The following is a 23,552-nucleotide window of genomic DNA, read 5'->3' on the forward strand; positions in this document are numbered from 1 at the left end:
CACATGAGATAAACACATAAAAAGGAAGACATGTCTGGACGTCTGGTCACCCAACTGAAGAAAAAGCATTAGTTTCAGTAGCAGCTACATTTCCTTTCACAGCATGGGCTGTAATACAAAACTAAGCTTTCAATTCATGATAAGGATCAATAATCTGTTCTAATCTAATTTGTTCAAACATTCACTTTGTTAAGGTAAACTAATTTGCTGTATTGGATTTATCTATGATTTCCCAAAATGTGCAGTAAAGTTGTCAACAAATAATCTTGAAATGCTTTATGTTCAAAGATTTATAAAAACTAACTGGGTAATGATGGATTAAAATTTACATAAAAGATATGTACCATTAGATACAAAGAAACTCATTTTGTGCATAAAAGCATCAAATTTTATGCATTAGTCTACGAGAATATTTTCGAAAACCTGCAAGGTACTAAGATAAGTTCCCTATTTCCGAGGTACCAGCCACCACTGAGGTCTATTGAGAAATACGAACAACACTGAGATTAAGTCACTAATAACCTTTTCTGCAGCAGCTGGAGTGTTTGAATGTTGCCCAACATTTGGTGACTCTCCTGTACGTAGCTCATCTTTGGATACTTTCTTTACTGCTGGTTTACTTACAGGAATCAATTTAGGCTTAGGAGGAACCACTGGTATTGGAATATACTCGGCAAGTTCTGTTCCTCGAATCCTCTGTTTCATTGAGTCAAATACCTATATTAAAAATATACGGAAAGAATTAGTGCACTGGAGAATCAGTCACAATTAAGATGATAATAAAAACTCATTATTTTGTGGGAATAAATTTCAACTAGTCCTTTTACCCTATGATACCTACTTGTTCGTACTCTATTTGATACACCTATTTTGAAGTAAAGATTGAAGAAACTAATTGCCAACTGTAAAAGTTCACTGTAAACTTGTGTGTTGAATATCGTGGAGCCTGTTTATTTTGAATCTGAGAGGGAAAACAATTTACTTACTTGGTTAAACTGAACTTTTCCATATATGGACCCTCAGAGCAAGGAGTCCACAATTATTGAAAAACCTCTAACCAGAAAGGAAAGCATCAAGGAATGGCCCACCAACCAAATTAACGAAGGAAACACTGCTAATTTTGATAATTTCAGGCACTGGTGCCACTGAACCGCAAACATGGCACACTACAATTTATTAAGAATCACAAAACACCAGTGGTGCCGACTCCATGGGGCCTGAGGGGGCCCGAGCCCCCTCAAAGATTCGTTTGGGAGGGCGGAGCCCCCTCAATATTTCAAGAAAATAATTAAGTTATATTATGATTAGTGAAATCACAAAAATATATTGGTAATTTTTATTTCCCATGTTTGACGCTGGTTACCTTTTAAAATAAATTCAACAATGTGTTAAAACAAACAATTTATAAGGTGAAGCAGGTTGACTGAATCAGGTGGTGTGAATCATGATAGTGTTTCGGTGCTGCGACACACTTTGAATTTAACCTCTTCCCGGGGCAAGACCTCGGATATGGGACCCCCCAATATTTTTTATAAGTCGGCACCCCTGCAAAACACTGACGATCAAAGATCTAGTTAAATTCATTAGAGCATCTGCAGTGCACAATTTAGAAGGATAAATCAACTCACACCCGCGCTTATACTTTTGGGATTTTTGTCAACTTCAACAAGCATTGATGTATAAACTGAACACATAAGCAATAAAACGGATGAGTTAAACCTCCACCATGGCCTAAGTTTTTACGTTCGAATATTAGGTTTTTGGTTGATTCCAAGATGGAGTACTTTGGGGATGAAGCATTCAAATATGTAACTTAAAAATATATTCTAGAAGTGTTAGAATTGTGCTTTCATCCCTTAAAGGATGGTAAGCTTCCACATGTTAAACTTGAGGCATTTATCTCAGAGACAAATGGACATTAGTATTATATTCTATTATTATATAGTATTATCACACATGGAAATAAGCCCAAAAAGAGCCAGTCCAGGGCTCCTGGTGCAAGAGAAGAAGCTTTTTGAATCACTATCTACAGGCAACAATCTCCATTTCAAATCTAAATATACATGAAAATATAATGTTTTCCAAAATCAAACTCTGGAACAATAATCTACAGCCCATGAATAATATGCAGAAGTATGGGGAATTCATGACTTGTGTAAGGCAAGTTGGCATTTGGATAAAAGAGTCACCTAAGGAGACAGGGGCCTATGAGATGTTAGTAATATCACAAAGAACGATGCATTATTTATTCTACCAAATACTTCAAGGCATGTCTAGAAAGTAAGAGTATTTTTGAGCTGTCACACTCCAGGTTTTTTTTTCTTGTCGGCAACAACAAGTGGTAGTGGGGACAGTCTCAGAGAAAATGGGCACTGGCAACCTTCATTACCAAAACTCGCCTTATACTGGCCATTTCTGTGAAATATGTCGATTAGAAATCCTGCCAACTGCGAGATGAACGGTGTAATAAGGTTCCTTGTCGCGGAAGGAAAAATGCTGACTGAAATTTTTGCATGAATCAAAACTGCCCATGGCAGAGGTGAGATCAACCGAACTAACATGTTTTAGAAATGTCGTGAGTTTATTGAAGGAAGAATGAATATTCATGATGAGCAAAAGAATAAAAGACCTTCAATTTTGATCAATGAGTTGGTGGAAAAAATTGAGGAGACTGTTTACAAAGACCGCCACTTGACAGTGGATGAAATTTCTGTGATGTTTCCACAAATCTTGCAGTCTCTCTCACATAAGAGAAATCTCTCTCACAATTACAGAAACACTGGGATTCCAAAAATTGTACACAAGATGGGACCCAAAACAAACTGACAGAGCAGCACAATTTGAATTAATCCACTAGTGCTCGCAAGTTCCTTGAGCGATCTGAATTGGAAGGTGGGGGTTTTCTGAGCTTGATTGAGACCAGTGATGGTACTAGTTACACCCCTGATACAAAAAATGCAGTCCTAACAGTGGTGGCAAAAAATCATGGCATTTGTGTTTTGGGACCTAAAAGAGATTTAAAAAAAATGTTTGATTGACATTTTAATTGAATTTTTCCCCCAGGGAGGAGACAATCAATTCAGCACATTACCGTGAGACCCTAAAAAAACTTAGGAGAGCAATTATTAACAGAGAGGAATTTTGACAAAGGTACGTAATGTGTTTATTGCATGACAACTCCTACCAACATGCAACCAACTCCACTAAGGAACTTTTGAATTTTTTTATAAGGACATTTTGATACACCCTGCATACTCTCCGGACTTAGCGCCTTCAGATTTTCATCTTTTCATTTACCTGAAACCTCACATGGGGCAGAAAAAAATTTCTAACCAATTATGAGATGAAACCAAAGGTGTGTAAGTGGATGAAGGAGATGGTAAGAGAGTTCGATGAAGTAATCAAAAAACTTTGTACCATTAGACTTTTAAAAATTTGAAAGGCAAGGAATTGGAACGTAGATGACCTAATGGGAGCAAAGAGAAAGGAATTACAATGTGATGGAGAATAAAAAGAGAGAGATACGGGACAAGATTATAATTCAAGAAAGATAGGAGACAGTTAAAACAGGAATAATCAAAGTAGTAGATAGGTTGATTCGTAACATGGAAGGTAGAAGGATAAAGGAAAGTGTGTATCATGAAGTAAATGATAAAGAGGAAAAGTAGATGGAAAAAATCGAAGGCACAGATCAATAGAAAATATTTACAGGGAAATAAAAAAGTTTAGAATAATGCAGGTCTCAGTGACACTCCCGCCCAGTTCATAGGTCAGTAAAATGGCATGCCTTAGTATCAAAAAGTCATCTCTAAGATGAGGCACAACAGCAGCTAGGTTAAAAAGATGTATTAGATTTGAAATTGTGACTGTCACCTGAGGTTTAGCACTCATTTATTCCCAGGACTGACATTCTGTGGGCTTTCTTGATGTACTTATGTGCCATCACAGAAAGGATGGTATCTATGATTATAACTTAAAATATACAAGAGAACACAAAATAAATAAGGAATCTATATAAAATAAAATACCCTTCTCTTTTTCGTGGCATTCTTCTGGCATACTGACTGATGCTTCAGAAGAGATTCCGATTTGAATGTACGTCCGCATATACCGCATGGAATCAAAACTGTATTTTCAATGCTTTCTTCGGCTTCAGGGCCCAAAGGACAGGACGAAATGGCTATAAATGAGAAAGAAGGAACAACTTAATTATTGCATACAGCTTTATATGTCATTTACAAAAGAATATGAAGCCTCGAAAAATTGGGCATCGATAAGAACATCTAGGAATGGCTCTGATTGTCGGACAACTTTGCCTGCTTCTTTTCGTTGAATTCTTTTTTACTCGAGGACACCAAAATAATAAATACGGTGCATCCATGGTTTTATAGATATTCATTTTCCGTGGCTAAAGACGTAGACGTGTCTTCAACACCACGAAATTCAGGGAAAATTTCATTGAAATGAAGGTAATACTATGAATCCATCTACTAATTAATCGATTTTTTCTGGCAAAATCCAACAACATATTTAAATTTTTTAGGTATCCTCTATTTTATTACTGATAGTCTCTCAAATCCCTTAAGTCGGTCAAGTCACTAAGAACCTCGTCCCACCAAATTTATTATGGAGAATATCAACTTCAGATCCATCTTAGGAGAATGCCAACTTCAAAGCATGGCAAGTATTTTCTTGCTTGCCTCATTCCTCATTCGTAGGCTCAGTATCAACTTCTTAAAGACCCCTCCTAATCATTTTCACTTTATACTCTTTTGCAAATCGCGCTTCGTCTGTACTAATAAAAAGTTGGATATATAACATTTCGACAAATGAAGAGTATAGGCAGACCATCGAACAACTAGTACAATAATTTATGCGATTCATTGCCTCTAAACTTGACAGAGAACGAGAAAAGCAAAAGTGCAGTATTATCCTGCAAACCAGACAAAATTTTCATTTTATTCGCGCGTAGGTTTACACGACACATGACATTTCAGTTACGAATATTTCATTACAGAACGCAAGCATTAGCTCACAGAATGGAAATAAGACCAAAAGTAAAGGAAGATGTCTAAATACGGCATGTATTACAGCTATATTGCGATAAATACATCAAAAATTAATTTAATTAGAAACAAAATATTTTTGCTAACCTTCATCATTAGCCATCGTCGTCGCTCCGAGCAACACACAAAACAAACATTCGAAGAACGGAATACGCCATGCTCTCATCCCCACATGTCCACCTGATGAGCCATGAGAAATGAAAACATGAGTATGAGGTACCTGTGAAGGAATCGCCTAACAGCCTTTAAAGACCAAGTCTTTATTAAGGACGTCATACGAATTACTGAGTGCGTTCTGTGTGGCTGTGGTACATTGACGCGGAACAGAGATGGCTCTTTTCTTGGGGCCTGTCGTCAGGAAGGTAAATACGGTAAACATTAGTGAATTCCAGTGGCTCAAATTGGCATAGGCCATTTCGTCATATTTTTCTGTATTTATTCTGGAGTTAAGGTTAATTGCTAATCATTGCATTCCTCCCCGTGGTATTGCTTACTCTCGTCAGCCTTTCCACCGGTGAAACAAAGGACCTAATTAGGACCGTTGTAAAGCCTTTGTTGTCTGGAACAAGTGTTACCTGCCATTAACCAAAGCTAAAGTCAGTAACTGATGACCCAAAACCAAAGTCATAAACTATCGAAAACTATGGACAAGACTGTATAGTTTTTATGACATACTTTTGCGAGATGAGTGTAGTGATATGCAAAAAGAACTTTAGACGTAACTCTTAAATTTACTGGAAATTCCCTCAAGGTGTGTGAAAGTTAATGTTATTTACTCAAAGCAAATAACCAAAGAAAATAACTAGTGAGCACAAATGTTTTACACTGCTAAAACTGTACCCATACTATCGTTATATCATACCTGATGTCATCCATATTAATCTTTGATATTTTACGACAAATATAATTATTTATTTGATGTATTGTTGTGGAAGACATTATCCAACCCTATATCCCTTAATGGATCTAACGGAACTTAGTGGCAAGATGAACATCATCCTCTTTTCCTTTGTTGATAGTTAAGGAGAATTTGGTACGTAGTTATGTGGCACAACTTACTGGCCAGTACCAATTGGATACTTGAATAATTGATAGAAGCCGTAAAATGAGAATCCAAAATAGGTTTTCAGGGCTATGGTAACTAAGATGAATTAAGATGAAAACTCAGGAATCATGTGAAAAAAGATTCAGTAAAAGATATATCACTTGTGAATCCAGGATCAGACACAGAGAGACAGAAAGATGAAGAATGGGAAATCAGGATGAGTAGTGTTGGGAAGTAGTAGAAGAAGTAGCAGTGGTTGCAAAGTGGGTGGTATGATTTGATGAAGATCCAGGCAATACGATTGATCGGTTTACTGAAAAGGCAGAGTTTTACCAAGAGACAATAGGCCTAGATAAATTCGAATTGTGGGGCCTAGTACCTGAAATACTGGGAAATGAATTATTAAAATGTTTTTGGGCTAACAGAACTGAGTATTTTGCATTGGGGTGAATTTGTGAGGGAGATTCAACAATGTTCCGTCCAGCTACCTATGCAAAATTGTTACAGAAAGAAATACTAGGGAGAATACAAATGGAGGACAAGGGAATGTCCAATTAAATTACAGTAATGCCTACTTGAACCTATGGCTCGAAGAGCCATACCACGACATACACTTATTAACACGATAAGCACTGCTACGAAAATGTACTCTTAATCACCTAAATGACATTTTATAAATAAGAAAAAAATATAGTAACAAAAATCACAAAGAAAGATGGTATTCATACTTGATACGATGAAAAGGTGATGGGAATCCTCATCATCGGAGTGATCGCAAAAAACCAGTGCGCACGACGATCATTTCCAAGTGATCACTCGAGTGATCGCTGGAGTGAACACTCAAAAATGATTGTGTGATTCAGGCTTAAGACTACACTGCCCCTTATCAAACACACACCAATGTGTGATATATAATGATATATCTATACATATTTTTATGTTATCTATAATTGCTTGAACAGTGATGCCTTTGGTGCATCAATACAGCATATGGTGGAGATAAGTTGCAGCCATTTTTGAGCTGACCCCACCCTACTTCAGTAGTCCAGTGTGGCAAACTGGAACTATGAGATAAGACCCAGTGACTAAGATGAACCCTGACTTTTGACTAGATTTTTCTGACTTAAAATGTCTTATCTGCCAGAATATATGATACATACGTGATGATACTGTAGATCAGCAAAACTGGTAGTACTAATGAATAAATAATTTTGGAAGTACAAATTTATTATTATGAATACATGAACATTCCACAAAAAGAAGCCTGAAGTAATCCATTATTTGTGGAGAGGTTATGCGTAAGACTGTACCTCCCAAGCATTTCAAGGATGTTTGTAATCCTTGACCCCCACCACCCCTCGCCACTCACTTTTTCTGACTTGTAAACCAATATGTTTCTCTTTAAATTCTTATTGTAGATCAACACTGCTCTGACTTCCATTCGGTACATATCCACTGGAAGCACTTGTTTTGGTGCCCGTGGTTTGACGAAAACCAACATTCGGAATGGAATGAAAAGTGTTGTCCTTAGTGATCCAAAGACCAGGTAATACATTTAGAGGGGTTTATGGGTTACACCCTCCCCTTGAGCCTTTAGTACTTTATTTTAATAAATACTCATAGAGAATTACTGTTTTTGAGCCCTAAAAATCACGTTTTCAACATTAAAAATATCAAAAATTTTCCAGACCCACCTTTGCCCTGGGGTGTTTTCCATACACCCTGGAAGAGCCCTGAAATCTCCAGAAGACCCTCTTCAAAATCCTGGGTATGCTAATGTGTATTAAGGCCTGTCTACGTGATACATTAACACTCGCGAGTTAATGTCTGCTTGCGTGAATGATTTTTGTGGACCAGAACTGAACATGTACGAATGCATGAACCAAATTATTACAGTTTCTATTTTCTGTTCATGCATTCCCACAAGTTGGGTGGTTACACAGTTCATTTTCATGTTCATTCTCGCATTTATACATTTAGACATTAACTCATATGGGTTAATGTATCGTGTAAACAGGCCTTGAGAGTGTGCATTGTGTGACTCTATGGCGTCCATGACTTACTGTCAGTTTCAAAATGATGTCCCGCTGATCTTCTAACTTTATATATGGGCTTGTGTGCATGCTAAAATAATGACTAATATGTCATTTTAAAGGAAATTTTATTCTAAATTGTGATTTATTTTATATTTTATGGAAATTCAAGTACATATATAGACACACCAGTGCAATAAGTGACTCAGAGCTCCGAGAAATTAATCGTTTTGTCAACTTCATGAACGTTTTGACTCAGCCTAGGGAAAACTATTATGCCTAAAGCATTCATCTAACACAATTAGTTGCAAGTATTAATGTAGGTAAATGAAATGGCTTTGGCATACTTTTAGAATGCATAGGTGATTGTAAATTAACGAAAATGTGTAAACATTATCTAATTATTAAAGGGCAATTCATTAAAAGATAAGTTCGATGAAAGGAAGAGATCTATATTATGACAAAAATAGTCTTCCTCAAGACAGTCTTTGAGTTTTCTAGAGATATCATGAGAACAACTTTTATAACACCAATATCCTAAGTGGTGAAAACCCTACCCATGATTAGCAGGCAAGGATTTTACCCAGCTTACAAGAAAATGGATATAGGGTCCACGCTAATAATCGGTGGGTGGGAAAATTCTGTGTTACAGATGCTCGAGAAGTGTTCTCTCCAGCGCCGAAGGATGGCAGGCGGGTCTCGTAGTATCTGGTGATCATCGTTTTTGATGCATTTGACCTGGCCAAAATCCTGAGTAGCCCGATGTCGGGAGTTGGCAAGGCGGTAGATCTTAAACATACACAGTACATATATATCCATGGAAGGGGCTTAGTGGATCCTACAGCACTGAGCCTCTCCCTATGGTAGTTTATTATCTATTGAGGAAGGTTCAAACTGTGTGCTTGTCATTATTAGCCATGAATGACACAGTATAAATACTTCATCTCATTTTAGTTAAACAATGGATGTGGGAATAGTTTACATCAGGACCGTGATCTTCAAATGATTAATGCAGGAAAACTATACTTTGGTGAACGATAGATGCGAGGAAAAATTACATTGTCTGTATGGAACTTTATTTGGGACCACAATTGGTGAACAATGATTACAGGAAAACGATCAATGTGGGAACGATACACTACATTCCACTGCATTCCCCAACTGTTCTAGTCAATTTTAGTTGAAGCAATGATTTGATTTCTTGAAGGAATTGCCTCTCTGTGTCCATGATGGAAGACATAATTGAAGATATATTGGTTGACCAGAACAACTTTGAAGTAAGGTGCATTGTCATCTCAGCTGAAGGGCCTGTGTTCTCCTCTGGCCATAATCTCAAGGAATTGGTAATTTGTGTAGATATATTTTCTTAAGATATAATCAATATGAAGATATCTTAGTAATTTTCCTATTAAAGCATGCTTGCATTGTGGTTTGATGCATTAAGAGGCACCATATTCCACCCTCCTAAATTTTAGATGTGAAATTCTTAGTTGAACTAAGCATCAGTATAGCTAAAATAAATAAAAAAAATTATCATTAACATGTTAAAATTTTTATGGTTTGATATTGATCTGTTTAAATACGTAATTGACAATCACAGCAATCTTTCGAATATGTTTAAGGATTTCTTGTGTAATTTGTATATTTTAAGTATTCAAAGATCTCATAGCCCATGTTGATGTATTCCCTAAAAAACTGACATAAAATATTTTTTGCTCATGAAAAAACCACCATTTTTATAACATCCATTATTCGACCGTTTTCTTCAATTTTTGCAAAATGCTTCAAATGGTGTATTTTTTTTAAGAAGACCAACATGTTTACCAAATTTACATAAAAATCTGAGAGTTCTAGTCTCAACTCCAGTCTGAATTGGTGTGGAATGACTTATGAACAATAGAAAATGACTTGAGGTATGAATCTGGAGATTTGAGTTCAAATCCATATCAAATGAAATTATTTTTTACTGCAAATATTTTCATTTTGTGGGTACAAGTTTGCAGAAACAATTAGGATCATATTGAAAACTGTCACTTCTTAGCTGAAAACCAGACATCAGCAGCTTTATCAACTTTGAAGTTAACTCACAGCTTTAAATTATATGATGACTAATTTTTGATGATGAGCTGATGTGTACGCTGAAGGACGTTTGCCTGCACAATAATAATAATAATAATAATAAATTTTTTATTTGTCCAAGACATTAATACATTAATAGGTTCAGATAACAAACAGAGAATATGATAATCTTTTATATGCTACTTTTTTTCTTCTTTGGAGCTTACAAGGGCAGACCATGTACCTTGCTCCACCTTTTTCAATGCCATATTTTTTATGGCATTCGGAATGGCAAACATATCTCTGAACCGGTAATGGTTCCATTGAACGGACCTGAGTGTGGCTGTAATTAATTAATTTTCATGCGGTACTTATAACAAGCCTTATATACAGCAGACTCCCGATTATCCGGCTGCAGTTTATCCGGGTTGCGGATTATCCACGCATTATTTTCACTGTAGCTCAATTTTTTCCGCGATCTTTATAAAAAAAATTGGGCGCAAAATCATCGGAATTACGTCATTAATGCTAGGATACACCGGGCTTATTTTTTCCGTTAGAATCCCCTTTGTAAAACGGAAGTGATCATGTGCTAGCTGCATTCACAGGAGCACTGTATTCATGTTTTCCAAGCCTCACAGTGCAAGACTGCGCTCCTTGATCAGGGATACACCTTGCTCAGCAGTTTCAACCCGGGCAACTTCTGCAACACGCGACTAAGTGCCTGACAGAGTCGTTTTCGACGTCGAGCAGTGGTTTTAAAGCATTTGTGCTAACCACTTTTCTGTATCCATGATCACGCAGCCACGGATGTGTGGTTTCCGAAACCAGGCCTTACATGGAGCATTAATAATATGAGTACAACCATGTTATCTCCACTAAAAAGATAGCGAACTGGCGAAGAAGGCTCTCAATGAGTCCGGGAAGCACTCTTAAATAACAGAATAACTGCATAAATAATATATTGTTTGTTTTATGTTAGTTATGAACATTAAAAGACATTAAAGTGAAAGTTTGGGTTATCCGTGTTTTCCGATTATTCGTGCCGTCCCTCCCCATCATTAGCCTGGATAATTGGGAGTGTACTGTAAATCCAAATTACCGTGCCACCCTACTTCTGGGTCAGTTGGTATTGTGATTAGCATTGTCGATTCTCACTCAGGGAGGGACTGGGTTCTGGGCTTTGTTACAGCAGTGTATTTTGCAGTCTTCATTTTGATCGTATGGCGACAAGTACATATTTCATTACCGTATAAGCTCGTGTAAGAGGCGCACCTTTTTTCCCAGATATTGCAGCCGAAAATGGGGGTGCGCCTCTTACACAAACTTCTTATCTTCCCCCCCTCCCCTTCACCGGTTGCAAGTTCAAGGGGAACTGAGTGGCCTTGGTTTTCAGCGTGAGTCAGTCATCTGAAACCCTGGGTCAAAATCAAGCGGCAGGCAGGGGAGTTTCTCCCTTAGTGACGTATTTTTAAAATGCTCCTGTTTGAATTTCTTGCAAGCATCGCGCCGTCACTTCGGTACCCCAGAGGTGAACATTGAAAAGATCGCGCGGGGTGATTCGCTCCGGAGCGCGCGCTAAATTTATTGCCGCGAGTGGGCATCCCGCGGCATTTATACTGCATATAGTAATATTGGTGTCAAAACCTGCGGTTGAAAAAATTCGAACGAGTGTGCTCATTGTTGGACTTAATAGTGGATAGAAGAAATCGGAAATGCTTATAAGTGAAGAGCGCTGAAGGAGAGGTCGAGGGGAAGAGGGCTCCCTCCCCTCCGTATTTAAAGCTACGAGCGAAGGAGAAAGGGAAGAACACGTCCGATCTTGTATGTGACGTCGTTGCCTTTAAAGCGAAGGGGCGAAGGCGCAGCAATGTGATATACGCAGTTTGCGTTGCCTGAGTTTCCAGTCCGTCTCGTCTTGTTTGAATGCGCTTATGCTACGCTTGTTTCTTCCGATATTGTGCTGTTTGGACTATGTTGAATATTAATAGCCTTATTTTAGCTATAAATCTTTGTGTCAATCAATTAGAGCTCAAAAAAACTTAAATGCTGTAAGATATACGTCGCGTTAGGTCTAATTCTTTTTAGAACCTCGTGCGTGTCATACAATTGCTGAAAGATATCGAGATATCTTCGAGCTCAGAAGGTGACTCACGTAGCATTTGACCTCTAGAAACTCGGGGAATTGAACCTGGTAGACCGAAAAAGGTCAGTTGGTGGAATGGGGTAGGGATGAAACACGTTTCCATTGCTCCCCTGTAACTTGATATTTTCCTGTGGAGTCTCGGAAAGGAAAAAAAAAACGGCAGAGGCATTAGCTGATGGAGAGCCGAGTGTAGTTCCGTTAGGCCCCTTGCACACACACCGATTTTGGACGGCCGGTAAAATATTGGCCGATATTTTACCGGCGAAGCGATGCTTGCACACACGCCGGATTTTTACCGGTCAAACGATACGTTGCTAAGTTTTTGAGCTGGCGCCGGCGATCCACAGTGACAATAGCCGGCAGCTAAACGGCATTTTACCGGTGCCGGCGTGTGGTCGGTACGTGTGCAAGCTCCAATGCTCTCCCATTGTTCACCATTGGAATGTGGATGGCCGATATTTTACCGGCCGTCCAAAATCGGTGTGTGTGCAACAGGCCTTAAGTCTACGACGTGGTTATTATCCTACGGCGCTGAGATTGCCCCGATTGTTGTTCAATCTCTTGGGAAAGCTCATGCCATTTGCCTGTCGTGTTTTGCCTTAAAATTTTCCACGGCTGCAATTCTATAGCAATACGCCTGCGAGAGCTTTTAAACAAAATTGTTCGTGAGTAGGACAAGCAATGTAGAGCGATGGCGTATGCAAAGAGAGGATCGGAACTCTTTCTACTCCCTCTTATGCCGCCGCAGTTATCAAAATTTCCTTTTTCAAATAGTACTGAAAGAGGACATTTCGATAACTGTCGAAATTCCAGGTATACGTCTGCAACACCGCACGATAGGACAAAAAAAGTAGCAACATTTTTTTTCTTTATAGCTTCGATCCTCAAAATAGGGGTGCGCCTCTTACACGTGTGCGCCTCTTACACAAGCTTATACGGTAATTTTAATTGCAGCAAACATAGGCATGAGAGAAACTTATTATCATCATAATGGCTACTAACTACACGATAACAATATGTTCTTAGCCAAAAGACAAAGAAAAATTGGTATGGTAATATTTTCCTTTTATCAAACAATTTCATTTTGTTAATATGGTTTAATGATTATCAATAGATTATAGCATTTCATACGAAACATGATAACTTTGAAATTGGCATTGATAGTGCAGCCCTCTATGTAGCGATGAGGAAATTCCCGGTGTCGTAAATCCAACGACGTAACTTTTTTCATTAGAGGCCAATAAAATGAAAACCACCCACATTATCTAAACAAAAATATATTTGTGGACTAATAAAGAAGGAAAAATAGACTACTGACATTTTCAATATTATCCATTCGAATGGAAAATTTTTACAACGTTTTAAAAACCGCGAGTGCCGCTAAGGCGCAGCAAATCCATATAAGGCTTAACGAAAATTTAAAAGCTGTGCAATGGGCGATTTGAACGAGTTCTACTTGCAGAGAAAGAGGACATGAAATGTATGTTCTCCAAGATGTTCAATCTTTATTTGTTAACTAAGTGTTTGGAGAAGTTAAATCAGGCTGATGGATGGTTCCAATCCTGTCCAGAGTAATAATGGTATCTGCTCTACTGCCACTCTAATGTGATCCACCTTCATATGACTTGCAGGCTGGTAGAGGGAAGGAAGGCTGTGCTGAGATATTTGCCATCTGCTCCACTCTAATGAATGCAATTGCCGACGCACCTGTGCCCATCGTGGCTGCTGTAGATGGTGTCGCTGCTGCCGCTGGCTGCCAACTGGTTGCTGCCTGTGATCTAGCTGTATGCACTCAGCGCTCCACGTTCTCCACTCCAGGGTGAGATGTGTACCTGTAAGTGCATGGGGTAGTAGGAAGGGTACACTTCCCATGCTGCCATGAAGGCAATTTCTCATTATTCAAAATCAATGCCAGTATAGATAGCGAATCACTTCACCTGTGGTTATTGGTGCATTAATGGTGTGGGATGTATGGGGCAGACCTCAATAATTTATGGAAAAAATTATTAAGGAGGCTTCGGTGGTGATTAAATTGACGATTGGTTTCTGGGTTAATTCCGCGTCAACTCATTTTTGGCAGACGACAGTTTCAGGTGTGTTCCAGCTCCCGTCTTCGGGTCCAAAACCTGGAATGTGCCTGAAACTGTCATCTGCCAAAAATGCGTCGATGCGGAATTAACCCTAAAACCGATTATCAATTTATCGAAAAATTGAAAAGATGAAAGTTTTTATGTCACTAGCTTAACAACCTTGTTTAAAAATAATTGATGAGTATAGGAAAGCTACTTTTGCCAGCATATCAAATCTGTGACACATTTTTGCTGAGAGGTATTCCGTACCACCAAGCCACAAGGGAAAGTAATGAACTTGCCCTCCCAAAACCTGAACATCCACCCCTGACAGTGAGAATGCCATCACATCATCCATACTCATAAAATAGAGAAGATCACATTGCATTGCTTGGGCTAGCAGTCATCTGTTTACACTTACTTTGGTGATGAAGTTAACTTCAGAAAAAAATCAGGGGTTTATTTGACACTTTCTTATTACCTGCTCTCCCACCACCTTTTCTTTATAGGCCCAACTCTTTCTTGTGAGAAACAATTGACAGCCCTCTATTTTTACCCTAACTAGTCCCTCCCTCTTGCTCTTTAGTGGCTAAAGGAGCTTTCATTGCCATGAGCTACAAATCTCTCTTCCAGCTATCTTCCATTTGCTCTGGTAGTATTGCTGGAAGTAAATAAATATTGACAGAATACCTCTTTGTTTGGTATCAAATCAAACAAAGTTTAGAAAAATTTTAATGAAATATTTTTTAAATCTGTGACTATTAGTTTATTAATGCAGTGATTTTAATTTTCACTTATCTGTCATGTAATAGCTAGGGGAACCACCAAATGTTGCCTCAAGCAAAAATTTTGGAGGGTTTTCTCTGCCCCTCAGAAGGAAGACTGAATCCCCCAAACCTCCCCCTGAAGGTATATCATGCCTCATTGTTTATGTTACATTCCGTGAACATTAACCTATTTAAGCCCATAACTATGGTGGATGTATTACCCCTGAATGACTAGAAATCCAAAATGGGGAACTTGCATGAGTCTTCAATTGCTATTTAAACTATTTTGAACTGGAAAAACATTTATTATCTCGCAAAAATACCTATAGTTTCTCCTTTCATAATCAAAAGAAATAAAAAAAATTGGCTTTAGAAATCGAGGAAATTTGTCTGAGTTAACTATTGTGCGAAGATTCCTAAGCTCTTCCGAGGCCAGGTGTGACGTCATCTTTGCCTAAACTGCCATTTGGAGTTGGGAAATACACTTTACACATGCTGTAAACATTGTTTTGAGGGAGCATTTAGTCGCTCATCATCACTTGTTAATGTGCTGTTATTCTTAGGTAAGTTTTCATATTATTATTGTGCCACAACTATTACTTTGGTTATTAAAAATACGATGATGAAATATGTACAAGGTTTTCGTATATTTCAGTTCAGTATACCTGAAAAATGGAATTTGCTGTGATAAATGATTGCTATACATTGGTGGAAATTGACATTGTTAAAGCAGCTTGGTATGTTGGAGGATAACAATCAGTTTAATTATGAATGAATGCCTCAATTTTCCTGGTTTATTGGGATTTTATATGCTTCGGTGCCTTTTCTTACCATGTACCACTCCGTTTTTTCCATATTTATCTACATAGTTTTATGTTAGGGTCAAAATACTTGTTACTTTACCCAGTTGTTGAAACCATTCGAGGGTTCATCGGAAAGTACCTAAAGTAAAGATTAGCTGGTGGAAATAGCTGGTGTTTGCCTCAAGAATTATGTACCAACACATCTTTAGATACATCAACGATAGCATGTATTAGTTTCAACAGGATCACTAGTCACTGCCTTAGGAACAAGGGAGTTAAACACAGTTCTAGGAAGTTTCAAGTCTTTTTTATGCATTTCATTACAAAACAATGGTTTCTCTCATAAATTACATAAAGAATTTATATTGTTATGTCATACACACTACTGAAACAGACTGACCAAATGTTTTGTAAGTTTCAACTACTTGAGATAAGCGGAAGACAAAAAATAGTGATTGCAATGAGACTTCGAAACTAGCTATAAAATGTATCAAGCATACGATTGTATTTCACAGTCATACACTAAATAAGTATCTCTTGGTGTGCGAAAACATTAGATATTTGTATTATTTAAATTATCTGTGTTAAAAGAACACAATTATAGGTGAGAAATACAAGTAAGGTCATTTTCAACTTCTAAGGTAATAGGCTGCCCAGTCGTTTTTGATCGCTTAGGCTTGAATGGATCAACCTTCAGTTTCAGTGTGTCTTAAGGTTACGATGAAGAGACTTCATGCTCTCCATTGAGCAAACTCTCTCCCATTTCCTCTTCAGAGCTAGTTGGGGTTTGTTTTGTTCCACTCCTGGTATTCCTCTGGCAAGGGCTGTGCCACGCAAGGTAGCTGCTCACATGCTGTTCACAGGGTTGCCAATTTCAGCCGAAGTGGCGCTCAGAGCTGGACTGGTGTCATCTGTGGTTGACGATGGGAAATTGGGTGAGCAATGCTCTCACTACTACTGAATTATGCTCAATACTGTATTATAATTGGAATGGACTGTCTTACCTGAGGATAACTCTTCTTTAATACCTCTGCTTGTTTGACGTTTATTGCTGATGTTTCATTTTCCCCTTTGGTCTTTCACTGTGTCAGACTTTTGCTTGGCAAATTCATGATTATTGCAACAATTAGTGCTACAGTTAAGCTGCTAATTTACAGAATCTTTTCCTTACCTTACCTTCTAGCTTAAAACTTTTCTCCCAGTGTTGAGCATTGCTTAAAGGGAAAATATGATTTTCTCAAATCTAAATGTTTAAGTTGCCAGACTTTTCTGGGTTTTTAGGGCCTTTGACAACTTTTTACCTACCCATAATGTCGTTACCAGTAGTATTAACAAAAATCCAGAAGGGTGGAATAGGCTTTTCTCATTCACAATTAATGATGGTGGATGGCCTTGTATTATGACAGAATATTCTTTTCAAGATGCTTTGAGGAGTATGTGCTCAACTTTTAATTTCATATAATGCTTGTATCCAACACAAACTGTGAGAGAGAAACCTTTAGTAGGCCATTGTGAGTAAGAGAAATGCATTTTTTCTTACTCGTCTATTCCCTTTTCGGATTAACTTTAATATCACTCTTGTTGTGCAAATAGGGGCCTAAGTCTTTCTCCTAACTTCGATTTTGACTTTTCAATGTCCTTTTACTCTCTTATGTTGCAATATTGGCCATTGCATCCTTCCCCCACCAGATGGCTCAGCAAGTGGGATGTCAATATTTCTTTGCTCCTCCTTTCTCTCACATTGCTAGTCAATTGTCCCCCAATTTTCAACCCTTTGGCTTAGCAATGGCTTAGATTATGTTGCAGTGGCTTGATTAAAGTTGGGTTGAACAGGTATTGGATAATGTTGGTGTAGGTTGGATGTTTTGTGTCTTATCCTTTTATTTCAGAATGTACATTATTATTGAACATTTAGGAACTTTAATGTTTTGTATAGGGGTTCCTTTGTAGAGCTCTTTATCCTTGACTTTGCTGTACTTGAGTCACATTTTGTATTCACTTGAGGTTTTTTGAGGTCATTTTACTGAGGTAGGAAGATGAATGACATAGCATATTGGTTTCTTCACAGATGAGGAGGTGGCAAAGGTGGTTGAGAGCATTTCGAAGAAAAGCCGTGATGTGCTGGCTTTGGGCAAGAAGTTTTTCTATCAGCAGATTGAGATGGACCTTTGCTCTGCTTACAGGTGAGTGGCAGGTGGAGATTGATAATGGATAATGAAGATCTAGTGAGCGTATGTTTGCAAGACCCACTCTAAAAAAATGTGGGCCAGCATCATTATACAGAATGTACTTTACATAGAATTGACATATCTGTGTAACAAATGAGACAGATGCAGTAGCTCTTAAAGGAGTGTTCCTTCTCATACCTACATGCATAGGCAGATTTAGGAGAGGGGAACAACTATTATGATTAAACAAAGAGAATATTTTGTACAGTAATTGTTGTATGTTGTTGTAAATATCAATTATGAGAAGATCGTTTGTCTTGTGCCCCCCAAAAAAATCGTGGATCCACCCTCTGCCTACATGGGATGCTCCTCTGCAGTTCCAGTGGTAGTCACGCTAAGTTTTGTAAGCACTCAGTATTCAAAGCTGATTTCATAAACCAGGATCTCCCAATTCATCTCAAGTGCTCTCAACTAGGTATTTGGGCTACCAAGGCACTTCCCTTCCCCGTATATTTATGGTAACTTTTTGAGGTTAAGGTAGCATATTCACCCAGACTTATAATTCTACAAGGTACACTTGCACCTAGCACCGCTGTTCAAAGGCTAGTGTTGAACTTTGAAAACTATGATGTTTTTGAAGACTAGTCTGTGTAGTGAAAGAGCAAAATTATTGATGCTAAATCTTAATGGAGTCACCAGCAAGTGAATACAAAGAGGGAAATTTCATTGTTACTATCCTTAATTTCATATTTGCATTAGTTAAGTTTTCTCAGTCATCTTAACTCTTTAATTGACTCTCTACTTTTACGAGACTTTTTTAAACTATGCCCTTATCATTCACAACTAAAGGCACATTTTTGATTCAAATTTTCGAAAATATAATTAATGTGGTTATGATATCTACATTTTACTTTGTGTTGCAGAACTTTTTTCATAGAACAGCAAATAAGGCCATTATTGAAGGATGGAAATTTAAAAAGTTAAATATTATTAATAATTTATTTTCATATTTTTGACTAGAAGTCACCCTGAGTGAAAAAAATAACTGTCTATTGGTGAATACCATCAAAGGAGTATCAAGTATTGTACTTACCAATTAAGAATGAAAGAGGGAAGGTACTGAAAAATAGGTATAGTTAATTTTGAATATCATATGAGTTTGTTCATTTTTTTCACAATCTATTAATGATTGCGTTTGCATTGCTACCTATCAATTAATTTTGACTAGGTAGACGAGCTGATGAAATAGATCAGAGAAAACTGACAAAAATGAAGCAACTGAATGGAATGAGTTGTTTTGAAATAAATTTGGACTTTGGCTAATTGGTGGTGGCTTTTAATGCTCGATGTATGTGAATAGCGTGTTGTGAACCTTCACCAAGTGATGCTTTTGTGAGTGCTTTGAGGAGCTAATCCCACTGCCAGCTTGGTCAAGGCTGCAACATCAGTTGAGTTCTGGGTTGCAAGGTTCCTTGTTCCTGGCACCAGACTGTCTCAGCCTCAAGGCCAGCACTGCACAGACCAGGTTACGATGAATCAGCACACAATTTTAAAAATCATTGGAGTTCTTTTTGAAAGTGTAATCATAAATTTTTGAATATTTAAAACAATTATTGCTGAACTTAGAATAGGATGGGTAAAACAATTTTGTGCAAAATGAACAGAAATTGAAAGTACAGACTACAGGATGGCCTCCTGAGGAAAACACTCAATAAATTTCTCGGGGATCTGAGATAATTAGGTCAACTCATTTTTGTGGACGGAATGACCCACATTCATCATTGGTGTGGAATGCAACGGAATTTTTTTGAAGTGGTGTTATTCTCTTGTAGGTTGGGTGAGTCAGTGATGGTGGGGAACATTGGCCTGCCTGATGGCCAGGAGGGCTTGAAGAGTTTTGCTGAGAAGAGGCAGCCCCAGTGGAAAGAGAGTGGAGGAGGTCCAACCTCAACAGCCTGATTACCAAAGAACATGCAATCTTACTGTGGTGAATTACTCATTCTAGTTCAAGTTGATGTGGTCTTTAACAAGCTCTGAAAAAGGTATGTGAGTACATAACCTTTGTTTCTATCACACACTGATGGACTTATGTGTATGCACTAAAGTTTAAATTTCAAGTGGATATGCAACTACCAGAGCATTTTATTTTTTCTATGGTAGACTTTTATCTAGACTTGGTTATAAGTGATCATGAGCTCTGATTCCTGTAGGGTTTTGTGTTGGGTTTTGTATTTTATTCTATTTGCCCTTAAATCAAGGAAAAACTTCCCACTTTCAAATGGACTCTGCATAATTTATGCTTGGGTTGATTTTGGAATTTGTTGGAATGCTATCTCATGTGAGAGGCACCATTTGTACTTTGAGAGAGATGTATAAGGTGCTCATCTCTTTTAGGAGTATTAAGTTTGAGAAGAACATGTAAAGGGTACTTTCTCAATCATATCATGAGGCAGTGTGTTAACTCTGCATATTCTTGCAAGCAAATGATAAAAAAAGCAAACAGTCTCTTTTTGGACTCATACAGAGTGGGAACCAACCAGATACAAGGCCAAGGGATTCTGAGAGCTTAACTCGAGTGGATTGTAACTTTGTGAGATTACAGCTTGGCAGGCACATTACAGCTTGTACTATGTTGTGGAAATTAGGTGTGCCCCTTGGACGAGTTTAAATGGCAATTTGGTGGCCCTGAATTTTCTCTCGATTTTCAGTGTTCAATTTTAAATGCAGTTTGGAGTTCATATGCACTTTTCCCACATCCCATATAAGTTAAAGCAGTTTGAAAAATATTCCAAATGTGGGAATGAATAACCTCTTAGAATGTCATTAGTATCCTAACAAACAAGACTAAGCCACATGTATGTGAATTCCACTCAATCAGGGTAGAGATATCAGATCTTTTCCCGGCTGTCTCTCAATATGACAATATTTCTGTCATGTCAAAAGGCAGAAGGAAGGTATTTGAACTCAGGACTCTTCAGTCAATTGCCCAATGAGCTACCTTGTTGACTATCACACCCCCCAGTTCATGATATTGCGACAGAATTAACAAATTCAAAGCTAAATCAACATTCCCTGCCATCAGTCAGTGTATGATATTAACTTTTCATTAAGGCACAGGAATCCCCTGTGGCCCTGTTGGTGGATTTCTAACTTACTTCAAGATCTCCTGTGCCACATGATCCATCAGCATAGCTATGCTTCCTTGTGTAAATTGGTGAAAAGTGACATTGTGTATTTGATTTACAGGAATTTGATGGTATGAAATGGTATTTAATTGAAATGCAGTAGAGTTTTTGCAATTTGTAATTTGATTTTGACCATTTTTTGGCTAAGCTTCTTCCCTGTTGACATTTATATCATTCCTACTGTGCCTCAAGTGGAATGGAAGGAAAAGACGGAGAAAACATAACACTGAAACTAAACTTGTGAAAATTATGATCATAAAAGGGTTATTATCTGTCTCTTTTCATTTGTGATTTCCATTCAATTTAGATATTGATACTGAAATGTGTGCCTTATTGGAAGATGTGTAAATTAAGTAGGCTACGAGGTAGGCATGCAAGGTGGCCTAAAGTAGATCACATTGTTGACGTGAGGCGACGGTAAATATGTTTGGCATGACAAGTGAGCTGAAATCTTGACAGAAATCATAAGCCTTGTGTCATATACCTTGAAAGTAAAAAGCAGCTGTGTTAAACATTGCAAGGTAATATTGGAATTGAAAGGCACAGCACAGCCTTATTTGTAGCGTCGATAATCACAGCAGTGAGAATCAATCAGACCGCCCTGATGTATCCAACGTAAGGTGCATGGTAAAATATTAAATTGGATTGAAAATGTAAGGGATATTAAAAATGCATACTGTATACTGGTGAGCAGGGGGAGTTGATATTTTTTAGGGGAATGCACCATCAGCATTGGGGGTGAAAGGAATGACCACCCCTTGTGCCAATCTACACTGTGATAGCAAAAGGAAATGAAACATCTATTGATGAATGTTAACGATTTCACAATACCTCATTCTTAATGTTTTCAAGTGTTACATATTAAATATTTTGAACTTCGTTTATTTTCTTACCATTGCTGGAAAGTAATATCTCATTGTAATTATGTAAGTATAAAATAATTAACGTGTTGAAATATTTTTTCCATTTTGAATTGATAGCAATATTTTGTTTTGAATTTGTTATAATTGGGTCTCTGCTGTAATTTGTTGTTATGTGAAGTGTTTTTCATCTTAAAGAATGTCAATTTCACTTTGGCATATTAGGTAATGTTTTTTTTTTTTTTGTCATCTAAGCCTCATCTTTCATTGATAAGCATGGATGCTTGAGAGATAGCTGTGAATCTTTAAACATGTTCACCATGCCAATATAATTGCAAGTACAGTTAGATTTTTATTATTGTTATGTTTTTTATCATGATCAATTGTTATTTTTCTTAAAAAATGAATGCAATAAATAATTGTCACCTAGTTGTTTTCTGTGATATGTGGTACTGAAATTAGTTTTAGAAGGTATCACGCTATCTTATATGTATATCATGAAGGTACAACACTGAAGTGATGGGCTAGAATTCAAGGCAATTTTACATTGTGATTGATCAAACATATGTCACACTCATCACTTATTGATTTGGGAAAAATTCCCCTCTCCATTTCCCGTGAATTTCAATAAAATTGTCTAACTCGGGATATAATTGAATTTTTAGTTTCAATACATAATGATATTTATATTTTCCCTAATAACAAGCTTACCCGGTATTGGAGAAAACTTAAATCATAAACTTTAATTTTATTTTGAATGATATATGATGATTTGAAATAGTCAGTATTTAGGAAAGTGCCTCATGTATGTATACAAAGTTCATGTATCCCATTTTACTATATACAGTGGAACCCCAATCTATCGTTCCCGCATTCATCGTTTTCCCGAATTCATCGTTCGCTGTTCCTGGTCCCAAATGAAGTCCCATAAAAGCAATGTAATTTTTTCCCGCATCCATCGTTTGACAAAAATGAGACGAAGTGTTTCCCAAGTGTCGTTTATGGCTAATAACGACAGGCACTTAGTTTGAATCTTCCCCAGGATATTGAAATACCATAGGGAGAAGCTGAGTGTCGTGGGATAGTTACATTAGCGCATTTCCCACGATACGCTATCCCCCTCCATAAAGCACTCACCTCCCCCACTCCGACGCTTTCCTCTTCTCCAAAGTCGAACAAAAAGTCCCAGCTCGCACAGGGATCGTATTACGAAGACCTTAGCTTTGAAAAAAATATCAAGTTACTTGAGAACAATAATAACATGTTTCATGCCCCCCCACTTTTCTCACCCACTGACCTTTTTCAGCCTACCTGCTTCAAAGTTCGCATTTTCAACTGCTGCATGAATCACC

At 37.7% G+C, this 23,552-nt stretch overlaps 3 protein-coding genes across 3 annotated transcripts in view; 2 read left to right on the plus strand and 1 right to left on the minus strand.

Annotated features, from left to right (window-relative positions):
* Positions 1-5,232, minus strand: part of LOC124163337 — a 48,535-nt gene extending 43,303 nt beyond the window's left edge. Inside the window, exons 1-3 of the mRNA XM_046540169.1 lie at positions 5,154-5,232; positions 4,029-4,180; positions 523-717 (exon numbers count right to left, since the gene is read on the minus strand). Of these exons, the coding sequence (XP_046396125.1) occupies positions 523-717; positions 4,029-4,180; positions 5,154-5,232 (426 nt within the window). The remainder of the gene's footprint in view (positions 1-522; positions 718-4,028; positions 4,181-5,153) is intronic.
* A 107-nt stretch (positions 5,233-5,339) lies between these two features.
* LOC124163339 (enoyl-CoA hydratase domain-containing protein 3, mitochondrial) lies at positions 5,340-22,846 on the plus strand. The gene is made up of 7 exons (XM_046540174.1): positions 5,340-5,428; positions 7,530-7,657; positions 9,352-9,487; positions 13,980-14,167; positions 16,762-16,922; positions 18,056-18,170; positions 19,988-22,846. Exons 1-7 carry the CDS (start codon positions 5,396-5,398, stop codon positions 20,112-20,114), a joined length of 888 nt encoding a protein of 295 aa, XP_046396130.1. The 5' UTR covers positions 5,340-5,395; the 3' UTR covers positions 20,115-22,846.
* LOC124163338 (putative thiamine transporter SLC35F3) overlaps positions 20,119-23,552 on the plus strand; it is an 85,310-nt gene continuing 81,876 nt past the window's right edge. Inside the window, exon 1 of the mRNA XM_046540172.1 lies at positions 20,119-20,197. The gene's annotated coding sequence lies outside the window, so the exon portion shown is untranslated. The remainder of the gene's footprint in view (positions 20,198-23,552) is intronic.

The sequence above is a fragment of the Ischnura elegans genome, chromosome 8, assembly GCF_921293095.1.
Source record: "Ischnura elegans chromosome 8, ioIscEleg1.1, whole genome shotgun sequence".
Classification (NCBI taxonomy): Eukaryota; Metazoa; Arthropoda; class Insecta; order Odonata; family Coenagrionidae; genus Ischnura; species Ischnura elegans.